The 12,617-nt window shown below is 40.6% G+C and overlaps 1 protein-coding gene across 13 annotated transcripts in view; it reads right to left on the reverse strand.

Moving 5' to 3' along the window:
* LOC106878902 (neurofibromin) overlaps window positions 1-12,617 on the reverse strand; it is a 125,658-nt gene that overhangs the window by 25,700 nt on the left and 87,341 nt on the right. For 8 of the 13 annotated variants that reach the window (XR_016239184.1, XR_016239183.1, XM_089346075.1 and 5 more), the window contains exons 54-63: window positions 11,872-11,958; window positions 10,838-10,978; window positions 10,463-10,589; window positions 10,153-10,240; window positions 9,829-9,872; window positions 8,426-8,724; window positions 4,899-4,967; window positions 3,113-3,349; window positions 1,631-1,731; window positions 600-739 (exon numbers count right to left, since the gene is read on the reverse strand). Coding sequence is in view for 11 of the 13 variants with exons in the window: in XM_089346075.1 (XP_089202201.1) it covers window positions 600-739; window positions 1,631-1,731; window positions 3,113-3,349; window positions 4,899-4,967; window positions 8,426-8,724; window positions 9,829-9,872; window positions 10,153-10,240; window positions 10,463-10,589; window positions 10,838-10,978; window positions 11,872-11,958 (1,333 nt within the window). In the remaining 2 variants the exon portion in view is untranslated. The remainder of the gene's footprint in view (window positions 1-599; window positions 740-1,630; window positions 1,732-3,112; window positions 3,350-4,898; window positions 4,968-8,425; window positions 8,725-9,828; window positions 9,873-10,152; window positions 10,241-10,462; window positions 10,590-10,837; window positions 10,979-11,871; window positions 11,959-12,617) is intronic. The other 5 variants (XM_089346081.1, XM_089346079.1, XM_089346073.1 and 2 more) reach the window with 1 other exon arrangement.

Consider the following 12,617-nt stretch of genomic DNA (forward strand, 5'->3'; position numbering starts at 1 on the left):
TTAGAGCATTGTGCTCACAATCATGAGAAAGTGAGTTCAATTCCTGGCTGGGGTGTGGGTTGAGCAAGACACTTTATTCCATGTTGCTCAAGTTCACTCAGCTGCGATGTCAGTGGTGCCAAGTGGTATCAGCCCCTTTGCTTTTCCCTTGGACAACGTCAGTGGTGTGGAGAGGGGGAGGCTGGTATGCATGGGCGACTGATGGTCTTCCATAAACAACCTTGCCCAGACTTGTGCCTCGGAGGAACTTTCCAGGTTCAATCCCATGGACATTCATGACTGAACAGAGTCCTCTTGTAAGGTAAGAAGTTTGCTTCCCAACCACTTGGTTCTGGGTTCAGTCCCACTGTGTAACACCTTGGGGCAAGTGTCATCAACTAAATCCCTGGGATGACCAAAGCCTTGTGATGCTGACAAAAGCTGTGATGACAGTGTTGATGATGAAAGAGATGGTGATGAAGATGGCAGTGATGGAGGGGGTGATGATGACAATGATGGTGGTGGTGGTGGTGATAGTGGTGCTGATGATGGTAATGGTGTCAATGACAGTTGGGACAATGGTGTCAATTATGATGGAAACAAAGCAAACCTATACATACTCTGGAGAAACGACAGCTGCTGCTGGGAAGAATCCTCGCAGGCAATCATATTTTGGATGATGCTTTGTACGGCGTTTAGGATAGCCTGGTCTTGGCTTAACGATAACACCGAATTGATTTTGGCATCAAGGAGACTATGTCTGCAATGGAAGAACGAGAAAAGATGACAGAATTAGCCAATGGAAACATCAAACAACCCCGATTAGGGGACAGTTAATTGTTTCAACTGAAAACTATAACTTGAGTCAATGCAGTTTCCTCTGATGGTCTGAACCCTATTCCTTCTCAGGCTGACCAAAGTTTTGTGAGTGGATTTGGTAGATGGAAACTGAAAGAAGCCCATTGTGTGTGTGTGTGTCTTTGTGTCTGTGCTTGCCCACCACCTCCACTACTTGGCAACTGGTGCTGGTGTGTTTATGTCCCTGTAACTTAGCTTTTCAGCAAAAGAGACCAATAGAACAAGTACTATGCTTATAAAAAAAACAGTACTGGGGTGGATACATTCAACTAAAAATTCTTCAAAGTGGTGCTCCAGCATGGCCAAAGTCTAATGACTGAAACAATATATATACATATGTACATACATATATTTACACACACACACACACACATGTATAAATATTCTCTCTATATTGATTGAGCTTAGAGTCGTGTTGGAAGAAGGGTGAGAAACCCTACAAAGAGAAGCACACCAAGTAAGGGAAGCTTCTGCTGGGTTGCAGGGAGAAGGGAGGGCAGTCATGGCAGGAGAGGATTCCCAGCCCACTTGGTATGGAGGATGAAGAGAAAAAGGGCGAAGGGTAGCTCCAGAGCAGAGGATGAGAGAGGCAGCAGAAAGAGCCTCCATCTATGGATATAGGAATTGGTTTCAGTAAGACTCAAGACTCTCGACAATTTCTCTGGAACTGACAATAAATCCACACACAATTTGAATGCCTTCATGACTCCATCCCCTACAAACACAGAAATGCAGAGTGGGGGGTGGGGTGAAACAGATAGGGGGTCGGATCATGAATGAGGTTTCTACTTACATCACAGGAAAAACACGAGGAAAGACAACCGACGCCTCTGCTAAATATTCATACAATATTCGAGCTTCATTTTCATCTGTTGTGTTACGGACCAAAGTTGCCTGTTGAGAAAGAGATCAATATTTTTGTGGTTTAATACATGGATTCATAAAATCATGTAGTTATCATAGAAAGCTCCTCCAGTGAATTTGGCTAACAGACCACAAAGTATTTCTAATACAGAAGAGTATAATGTAGAGTTCCATGCAGCAGGAATCCAGGAGATCTGTTCGATGAGATTATTTCATGAGGAGAATATAAACCATAATCCTAAGGATGACAAATGATTAAATAAAGATATTCACTACTGACCGAGACCTTTGGAAATGTGCTGTGCGTGAGAAGACCCGGCAAGCCAAGTAAGATCGTTGCCAGTGCCCCTGGACTGGTTCTTGTGCGGGTGGCACATGAGATGCACCATTTTGAGCGTGGCCGTTGCCAGTACCGCCTGACTGGCTCCTGTAGGATTTTCGAGCGAGATCGTTGCCAGTGCCCCTGGACTGGCTTGTGCGGGTGGCACATAAAAGACACCATTTCGAGCGTGGCCGTTTTCGTGCGGGTGACACGTAAAAGCACCCACTACACTCTCTGAGTGGTTGGCGTTAGGAAGGGCATCCAGCTGTAGAAACTCTGCCAAATCAGACTGGAGCCTGGTGTTGCCATCCGGTTTCACCAGTCCTCAGTCAAATCGTCCAACCCATGCTAGCATGGAAAGCGGACGTTAAACGATGATGATGATGATGATGATGATGATTCACCTGTCATATCTGCTGACATTTTTATGGCTGAGTTACATTTGTGTTTAAGTGTGGTGGTGGTGGGGGAGAGAGAAAGACAGAAGACAGACAGAGAATGAGAAGGCAGTATGAAAATGGACATCCATATATAAATAATGTTGCATGGAGTAGCTGTGAATAAGATATATTTGTGTAAAGTCACATTTCACACATGGTTGACTGTAATCAGCTCTGAACAAGATCTTTCACTGCAAGAAGAGGCCCGGGAGAAAATTCTCCAGCAAGACTCATGCAAAAACATGGTTCTACTTCTTGAGTACACAAAATATTTGAACAACCTTTTTTATACAATTCCTAAGAATATTTCATTTATAATTAAATAAATAGAATTTTTTTTAACCGTTTAGCATTCAGATTGGTCTCCTGAATGCCATGCTTATTCCCTGACATTCTTTGGAATTAATCCTGAATTATCTCATAGCTTTGAGATTTCAAAGATGGGAATGCATATTTTTACAATGACAATGTCAGATAGGTGCAAGAAGCTAGATCTAATAGAAAAATATGGCTGGTTTAAATGCTAAAGGGTTAATCAAGGAATGGGCATGAGAGTCCAGCTAAGTAAAATAGTAATCAAAGCGGTCCATAGGAAAAAAAAAGGTTGAGAACCACTGATGTAGATGATGATGATGATGTGAGTACTTACCAAGACAGTGAGTACGAGGACTTGTGTATCGTAACCTGTCAGCACTTCAGGATCTAGCAACACGTTGTTTTCATTCGACACCGATCCACGTCCGCTGCGCGGCAAGTTCAAGCCGGACTTGGAGCTGTCTAACTTCTTTGAGCCTGGGGTTGGCATGGAACTGCTACGAGTCTTAAACAATGGCGGCCGGGTGGAAGAATCTGCATCAAAGCTACGCCAAACTTTGGGACTGTTCACCTGCAGAAAAGGAAACAGAGAGGAAATAGAAAATGGAAAATGGACGCCATAAAAGGTTGGGAGATGAAGAGGTTTCAAGAAGAAAAAAAATTATAAATCTATTTGGAAAGACACAAGAAATGGAGCTTTTCCAGTTTTTCTTTAAACAAAAACGTCAGGTTTAGAATGAAATAATATGAATAGAATAAAAATAGGATAGAAATATGAGTTACCTTAATGGGAAATATCCAAGCAGAGAGAAATAAAATTTAAAGATGTCAAAAAAATTACATGAGAATCACGAGATGGGTTACATCATGGCACATGTGACGCCGCTGATTGAAATCACCACACACACACACACACACAAAACAATAACTTTAGACTGTTGCTACTACTACTACTACTACTACTACTACTACTACTACTACTACTAGTGTTGTCTAAGGATCTTGAATGAAATTGTAGCATAGACACAGGTGAAATTCCTCTCTTCCATTTATTATAGATACATGCATTCAAATGTGGCAGGGAGCCAACCAGCCATTAGCCCCTATTTGGATCCTCTGGCGTCCATTACTCTGACTGGTTGATATTGGGGCAATATATTTTATCGATATATATCTTTTACCCTTTGCCTGTTTCAGTCATTTGACTGTGGCCATGCTGGGGCACTGTCTTGACTCCACTCCTTTATTTTTTGTGAGCCTGGTACTTATTCTATCAGTGCCTTTCACTGAACCACTTATGTTACAGGAAGGTAAACGAACCAACACCGGTTGTCAAATTGAATGCATTCTTAAAACAGAAAACTAATCATTTAGACTTGGGCAGACGAGATTCAAAAACACTGGAAACAAATCAAATTGGTCATTTCCAGAATATAAACAATTAATGCATGAATGTAACAGTGATGACAATGATGACGGTGGTGATGGTGGTGAGGACGGTGCCAACAAAAATAAGCACAACAATCATAATAAGAAACAGCTGTGATTATAAGAAAGAAAATGAACAGAGTGCAAAAATCAGAAGAAAGAAAAAAACCCATATATATATATACACACACACACACACACATATATATACACAGATACACACACATAAATATACACAAAGATACACATATATATATGTATGTGCATATATATATATATATATATATATATATATATATATATATATATATATATATATATATAAATATATATCCATGCATATACACACATATGTATATGTGCGCATGTGTGTGTGTATGTATATATATGAACACACACTTATATATTAATATACATATCCCGATGCACATAAATGGACAAACATTCAAATAAAAATATGCAGCTACATCTACATTTGATATATACACACACACGTGTATATATACATACATCCACATATACATATATACCCCCATACAGACGTGTATTTATGTCCACAGATAGAGAGTTCGATACACACACACATATATTTCTATGTGTGCGTGCATGTGTGCATGTGAACAGTATGTGCATGCATGCATTTATGCAAAAGAGGGATGCAGTGCTGGCTGAAGTGGAGGTGGCCACATTACCTGGAGCTGTGCCCTCTTGTTCGCTGAACCCCCATCGAAGGAGGGCTCCCTTGGCAGCAACCAAAAACTCTACAATGCAAACCAGGAAAGCTTTGTGATACAACCATATATGTGTGTGAGTGTGTGTGTGTGTGTGTGTATGTGTATGTAAATGTATATATGTATATAGATATAATGTATATCACATATACTTATAAATGGGTATATATCATATACATATACAGATATATACATTATTATATCAATGGCTATTTACTGCAAGTAAAGCCACACGCTGGAAGGGGACTACTTCAACAAATACATAGAGGCACCGACTTCTAAGGAATGAACAAAGGAGAAATTCCTTTTAAAAAGGTTTAGTCGTGTATCATTAATGAGTTCATGGTCAGCATCAACCCACGTACTTTGGATTAATTTTTTTCCTTAATTGGTTTTGCACACTGGCTGCTGAGAGAGAGAGAGAGAGAGAGAGAGAAAGAGGCACACACACACACACAACTCTACCAGACTAGAGCAATGAATACCAAAATGTTGTTAGTGTTAGAGACTACTTGTGGTTCCTCTCCCCTCACAACTCCCTGTTTCCTTGCCACCTGCTCTGCATCATGCTCCATCACTGATATCACTCTCACTCATCTATCACTCCCACTCTGTGTCTCACTCATCCACACAGCCTTCTTTCACCCATTCCCTTCCACTCACACACTTGTTCATGTAACCCTCAACTCACACATACATCAGAGAGCAGTGAGGGCTCTTTAGCCCTGAAAGGGCCCAAACTTGACCTCAATAGCGCTGGCACAATAAAATGATCCCAAGGACACACTGTAAATTGAGTTGACACAATGAAAGGATGAGAGAACTCTTTAAACAGGAGCCAATACACCTAGGACACAGAGTGAAGGGTTTGGTGTTAAAGAGGGCATCCAATCACACTTAAAATGAAAAGTAGGAGCAAGAGATGGGCTTCCAATCCATTTTGGAGCAGAGTAACCCCATCACATGCATACTGACATTGCAAACAGAAATATAAGAAGTGTAGAAACGAGAGAAGGACTCAATACAGACAGTGTTTGTTCCTTTGTAGTGGAGGCACATGGTTTAGTGGACAGGGTGGTGGACTCATGATCGTAAGATTGTGGTTTCGATTCCTGGACCGGGCAATGCATTGGGTCCTTTAGTCAAACACTTCATTTCATGTTACCCCAGATCATTCAGCTGGCAAAAGTACATCATCCTGTGATGGAGTGGGGTCCCAGCCAAGGGGAAACAGGGGAACCAGCCTCGGCAGTCTCTGTGACCCAGGAAGGATCTTATTTCTTTGAAGGAGAGCATCCCTTTCATAAGTTACATATCACACACACACACACACACACACACATTCATTTGATGCTGCTCTGGTGCCCCATTCTGAGACTGCTGCACCTCTTTGGTACACATGTCGTTTTCTGCAGATGTGGAATTTACTCGTTTACAGAACCGTTTCACACCAAAGTTCACAGTCAATGAATAACTACAGCTGCCACGACTGCTACTACTGCTGCAACTACAACTACTATTACTACTGCTACTATTACTACTACTATTGCTACTACTACTAAAACTTCTACCACTCATGACTCAGTAACACAAACCCAATTGGCACAGATGGAATATGTAAATACACACACACATATATGTGTGTATATCGTTGCCAGTGCCCCTGGACTGGCTCTTGTGCGGGTGGAACATAAAAGACACCATTTCGTGCGGGTGAAACGTAAAAGCACCCACTACACTCTCTGAGTGGTTGGCGTTAGGAAGGGCATCCAGCTGTAGAAACTCTGCCAAGTTAGATTGGAGCCTGGTGTTGCCATGCGGTTTCACCAGTCCTCAGTCAAGTCGTCCAACCCATGCTAGCATGGAAAGCGGACGTTAAACGATGATGATGATGATGATATATATGTATATATATATACATACATGAGTATGCATTAAATGATCACTATGTGAGTATGTATGTGTTTGTGTGTGTGTATATATATATATATATCCAATGTGCATTTTTGCTTTTTTCTTCTTATTATCTCCATATATCTACCACGTGTAGTTTATTTTTCTCTTTGAAACCTATTTCTATTATATATATATATATATATATATACATATATACACTTTTTGAAATTTTCAGGTGACAAGACAGATCTCTTTACAATTTTGAAGCGAACCACAAAGGAACAAGGAGAATATAATGTTAACATGCAAATAAACAAGGGAGACTTCTACATGGTGGCTTGACCTGATAGAAATAGCAGCCAAATCTCCCTCAAATCACACCCTACTCTCTTATCTATGTATATACGTATGAACCAATGTGGGAGACCTCTGCATGGTAGCAAGACCTAGTAGAAATAGTAGCCAAATCCCCCTCAAATCACACCCTACTCTTTCATGTATGTATATATGTATGCATGAGCCAATGAGGGAGACCTCTACATGGTAGCTAGACCTGCTAGAAATAGCAGTCAAATCTCCCTCAAATCACACCCTACTCTCTTATCTATGTATATATGTATGTATGAGACAATGAGGGAGACCTCTACATGGTAGCTAGAGATGCTAGAAATAGCAACCAAATCTTCCTCAAATCACACCCCTCTGTCTTATCTATGTATCTATGTATGTGTGAGCCAATGAGAGAGATGTCTACATGGAGGCTAAGCCTGGCAGAAATAGCAGTCAAGTCAGGTCTAGCCTCCATGTAGGGTGGTCATGGTTGGAGTGTCTTTAACGCTAGAGTTCTTTTGACCAGGACTAACCTGGGGTTTATAGCAACAACAACAAAACACCCACAAACAACTTAGGGGACTCGGTGTGTAGTCATTCGAATTGCCTGAAACAAATACACAAAAGTAGGGGAGTTCTTTTTCCAGTCATCAGACTGCGACCATGCTGGGGCGCAACCCTAAGGGGTCTAGGAGAACAAATCAACGCCCAGGACTTTGTTTTGAAGCCTGGTACTTATTGCACTGGTTTATTTTGCTGAAGGGCAAAGTTACAGGAACATAAACAAAGCAACACTGGTTGTGTCAAACGATGGGACAAACAACACACATACGATGATGAGCTTCTTTTAGTCTCAGTCTACCAAGTCCACTTGGCCGTTGTATTGTGGAGCCCAAGGTGCCACAGAGTAGGACTGAACCAGGAACCATGTGGTTGGGAGGTAAACTTCTTACCACACAGCCACTTGCCCAAGGTGCCACATTATATATATATATATATATATATATACACACACACAACAGGCTTCTCTCAGTTTCCATCTAGCAAATCCACTGAAAGGGTTTTTGGTCAGCTCAGGGCAATAAACAAAGACACAGAGGGACTGACCCCAAAACCACATGGTTGGGAGATGTCTTCCATCACATATCAGCTGTACCAGTGATTACATGGGGCTTTGTAAAGACCCTAAGTAAGGAGTGATGTGAAGACCAGTACAAATAAACAAGGAGTATGGAGGGGAGGGGCAACGAGGCAAAATGTACCTGATTTTGCATCAAATGTGTGTTGTTCCTGGCCACAGAGATGGCGCTCTTATCAAGAATGTCCCAGCTCTTCTGGCGACGAGTGACAGGTGTTATGGAGGGCTGGGCGTTGGCGGGCGTCTGGATGGAGGGCGAAGACATGGAGTGCGCCGACGCACTGGGTCCGATGCTCGTGTTCGGCGTTTCTGGCTCAGCAGCATTGATGCTGTCCGAGGACGGTGAGTCGGTCATCACATACTGGCTGACCCGATGCTTCAGATGACATCGACTGCGGACCTCTTCGGACACAGAAACCAATGCTGAAAAAGAACAAAAGAGAGAAAGCTACATCACTGAAAATCATTACACACACACACACACACATTTCAAAAATTTTACAAAAACATCAACAGAAAATTTGTAGCTAATTCCATCAGTCAACATCCAAAAAATCATTACAGTTTCATGTCCTTTAACGTTGATATTGGGAATGGCTAACAATGCACAGGACAATGATGAAAATAAACACAACAAATTAAAATATACATAAACAACAAAAAAAAAGCTGTGTGGCTGCAAGAGGGATGTGGGGTAATACACACACAAATATATCCCATATAATATACACAATTTAAAAAAGAGCTACTAATAGTTTCATGCTGTGGAGACATGATCATTTGGGTGTTTTTACGTGCCACTGGCACGAGGGCCAGTCAGGCGGTACTGGCAACGGCCACGCTCAAAATGGTGTTTTTTACATGCCACCTGCACAGGAGCCAGTCCAGCGGCACTGGCAACAACCTCGCTCGGACGTTTTTTCACGTGCCAGTAAGGTGACGCTGGTAACAATCATGCTCAAATGGTGCTACTTACGTGCCACTAGCATGGAAGCCAGACATTGCTCTGGCAATGATCACGCTCAGACGGTGCTCGTGCCATCCAGATTTCGATTTCACTTGCCCCAACAGGTCCTCGCAAGCCGAGTTTAGTGAAGGAGAGGTTGGCATGGGTGCCAGTCGTTGAATTATGCATCTTTAATCAGCTTACACAGGTTTCAGATAGATTGGTAAATTCCAAAATTCTGTCATCACGCATGTTAATCCATTGCTTATTTGATTGTGTAATATTCTACAGAGACAGAGAAATTAAACACTGACCTGTCCTTCTCAAAGCTATACCACACTGCTTGGATTAGAGAGCATTTTAAGGAAGTCAGACTGGAGTAAGGGAGGTAAATCAGCAGAGATATTTAGGAATTCTATAATGAGATCATGAGATCTAGTTTCGTTCAATCTTACTCAGCAACTTGAAGAATGGTTATGGCAAAATTCCTGCCCCATTTAAACTTTTACTGACCAATTCAAAGAGAGAAAGTGAGAGACGATGAGAAGTTGGTGTGAAGAAGAAGAAACAAGTGAAAATACCTGCCAAATATGGAACTGTCTGAGGGGTGACTTCAAACTTATCCCTGGAAGAGATGGAAAAAGAGAGAAAAAAAATAACCAATGGAGGGGTTTGTACATTATAACAATGATAGATTCACAGAAACTAGTACAGGACAAAGAGGATTGGATTATGATGATGATGATGATGATGATGATGATGATGATGATGATAGTGATAACGATGATGATAGTGGTACTAATGCTGACAATGACAATGGTGATGATGATGATGGTGATGAAGATGGCTGGGGCGATGATGGTGATGGCGATGAAGATAACGATGAAGCCAACAGATGTACCTACCTATTTAATGGTTTCACGGTGATGACCAGTAACTGATTCAGGACCCGAATAGTCCGAGATACCGTTGTAGGAGACGTGTGTCGGAACCCTGTCGGAAGACAGTAAAAAGGAACAATGCAGTGAGAGAGAGAGAGAGAGAGACAGACAGAAAGAGAAGGGAAGAAAGAGAGATACATGATATTTCAATGACAAGCTTCCTATCATTCTGCAATATCCTCCATCTATCTTTCATTCTTTTACTCTCTCGTAATATCTGTCTATCTATCTATCGATCTACAGCAACACCAAGGGACAAAGAGTATTTGTTTACCTTTGAGTAAGTGACCAACTAAAGCAAAATTGAAATTATTTCTAAAGCTGAGTCCCATGGAGTGGTCCAACTGCTTGAAGTGCCATTCCAGTGGGGTGCGCGTCTCCATCATGATTTCTTCTAAAGACTGCAACAGACAACAGGAGAATGGTAAGAACAGAGGGAAGAGACAATGGTGCAGAGTTTAGGATATATATATAAATATATATATTGTATGTGAAGTCATGTATGTGTATATTGTGTGTGTGTGTGTGTGTGTGTGTGTGTACAGTTGTAGGTTGTATGGGTTCATTGATGTATGTGTGTGTGTGTCTATGTTTGTTTGCATATAAAAGGCACCTCTCTCTCTCTCTCTCAAAGATTATATACACTCACCGTATTGTCAAGCAGACCGAGATTGTCAAGTGTGTGTAAGTTCTGCTCCAACAGGGCCAAGCCCGTAGCATACAGAGATTTTACATCTAGTTGCAACACTGATATGGCCACCCAGAAGAGAAACTTGTGGATTGGAGATTCCTGGAAGATTTGAGAAAAATAAACAAACAAATAAATAAAGTAATTCAAATAGGAAAATCTATTTAAAGGGACCACATTTTATTGTCCTTCTTTTTCCTCTCGTTTGGAATGCTGCCATGCTGGAGCACCACCTTGAAAGGTTTGGAGTCAAAACTCGAGTTCTTATTATTTGGTACTTATTTTATCAATCTTTTTTGCTGAACTGATAAGTTACAAGGACATAACCAACCCAACACTAATTGTAAAGTGGTGGGCATGGGGGGAGAACACACACACACATAGACAGGGTATTTGGGATCAACTGGAACATTCTCTTTGTTTTGTTTTATCAGGAACAGCTTGATCTAGTGATGCAGTCAGCAGCCTGTCTGTGTGTGTGTGTGTGTGTGTGTGTGTATATATGTAAAAATATACATACATACACACACAGTACTGCTACACAGCCAGTGTTGCTATGTTTACATCTCCATAACTTAGCAGTTCGACAAAAGAAACTGACAGAATAAATACCAGGCTTTAAAAAAATGCTTGGGGTTGATTCATTCAACTCAAGTTCTTCTAACCAGTGCCCCAGCATGGCCACAGCCTAATGAGTGAAATAGATAAAAGTTGAAAAACTTTTAAAATTTTACCTAATAACTTTAAGTACATGTTGTGTGTGTGCATGATTTTATGTGTATATGAGTGTGTGTGCATATATACATATATATATATATATAGTAGGCTTGAGATATGGAACACACTGTAGCGAATACATCACAAGGAATATGAATATGGTTATTATGCAAGTTATGAAACAGCTGTTAAGATAAGACTATTTGAGTCCTACTAAGTCTGTTTTGCTTTCACTTTCTGACTGAGGATATATGTGTGTATATATATGAGCTACTTACAGGTCGTAATAGAGGTTGTAGACGGGTGAGACACATGACTACAGCTTCTATCAACTGGTAATCAGTCTCTCTGTAAGATTCCAGTGACTGAAAGAACAAAAATAGTCAAGACAAAAATGAGAAATAACATAAAAATTTTTTTAAAAAAACTATAACGATGATGATGTAAATGGATTTGGTAGATGGAAAATGTAAGCCCTTTATGTGTGTGAGTGCATATATATATATATATATATATATATATATATATATATATATATTGGGGTGTCCGGAAAGTCCGTGCTGATTTTTAAAGGAAAGAAAAAGGTCAATAAATACTTGCCATTACATTTTTAATCAACCAAATATGAACCATTTTGTTGCACAATGCGTCTCCATCTTTCCTTTAACTTAAAAATACCCTCTTCCCAGAATTGAGGTGGTTTCATGGCAAATAAGTCGAAAGGTAAGCTACTATAAATCGACATGAACTTTCCGGACAACCCAATATATATATATGTAGGTATGTAAAAACTTTTATTAACTCAAAGTCCAACCAAATGTGCTGAAAGTTGCCAACATTCATTTGTTCACTCATACATGCATATCAACCATTATTTTACATCTTCTTTCCATGTTGGCATGGATTAGAGAAGTTGTTTTTACTCTCTTAGATGAGGTAGGGGCCACATATATATATACTAGCAGCATATGAAATTGGTTTGGCTGAAAATGGTTTGCTGGCAGTTTGATTGGGAAATCCCATA

This window comes from Octopus bimaculoides, chromosome 30 (assembly GCF_046866305.1).
Source record: "Octopus bimaculoides isolate indiv1 chromosome 30, ASM4686630v1, whole genome shotgun sequence".
In the NCBI taxonomy this organism is placed as follows: domain Eukaryota; kingdom Metazoa; phylum Mollusca; class Cephalopoda; order Octopoda; family Octopodidae; genus Octopus; species Octopus bimaculoides.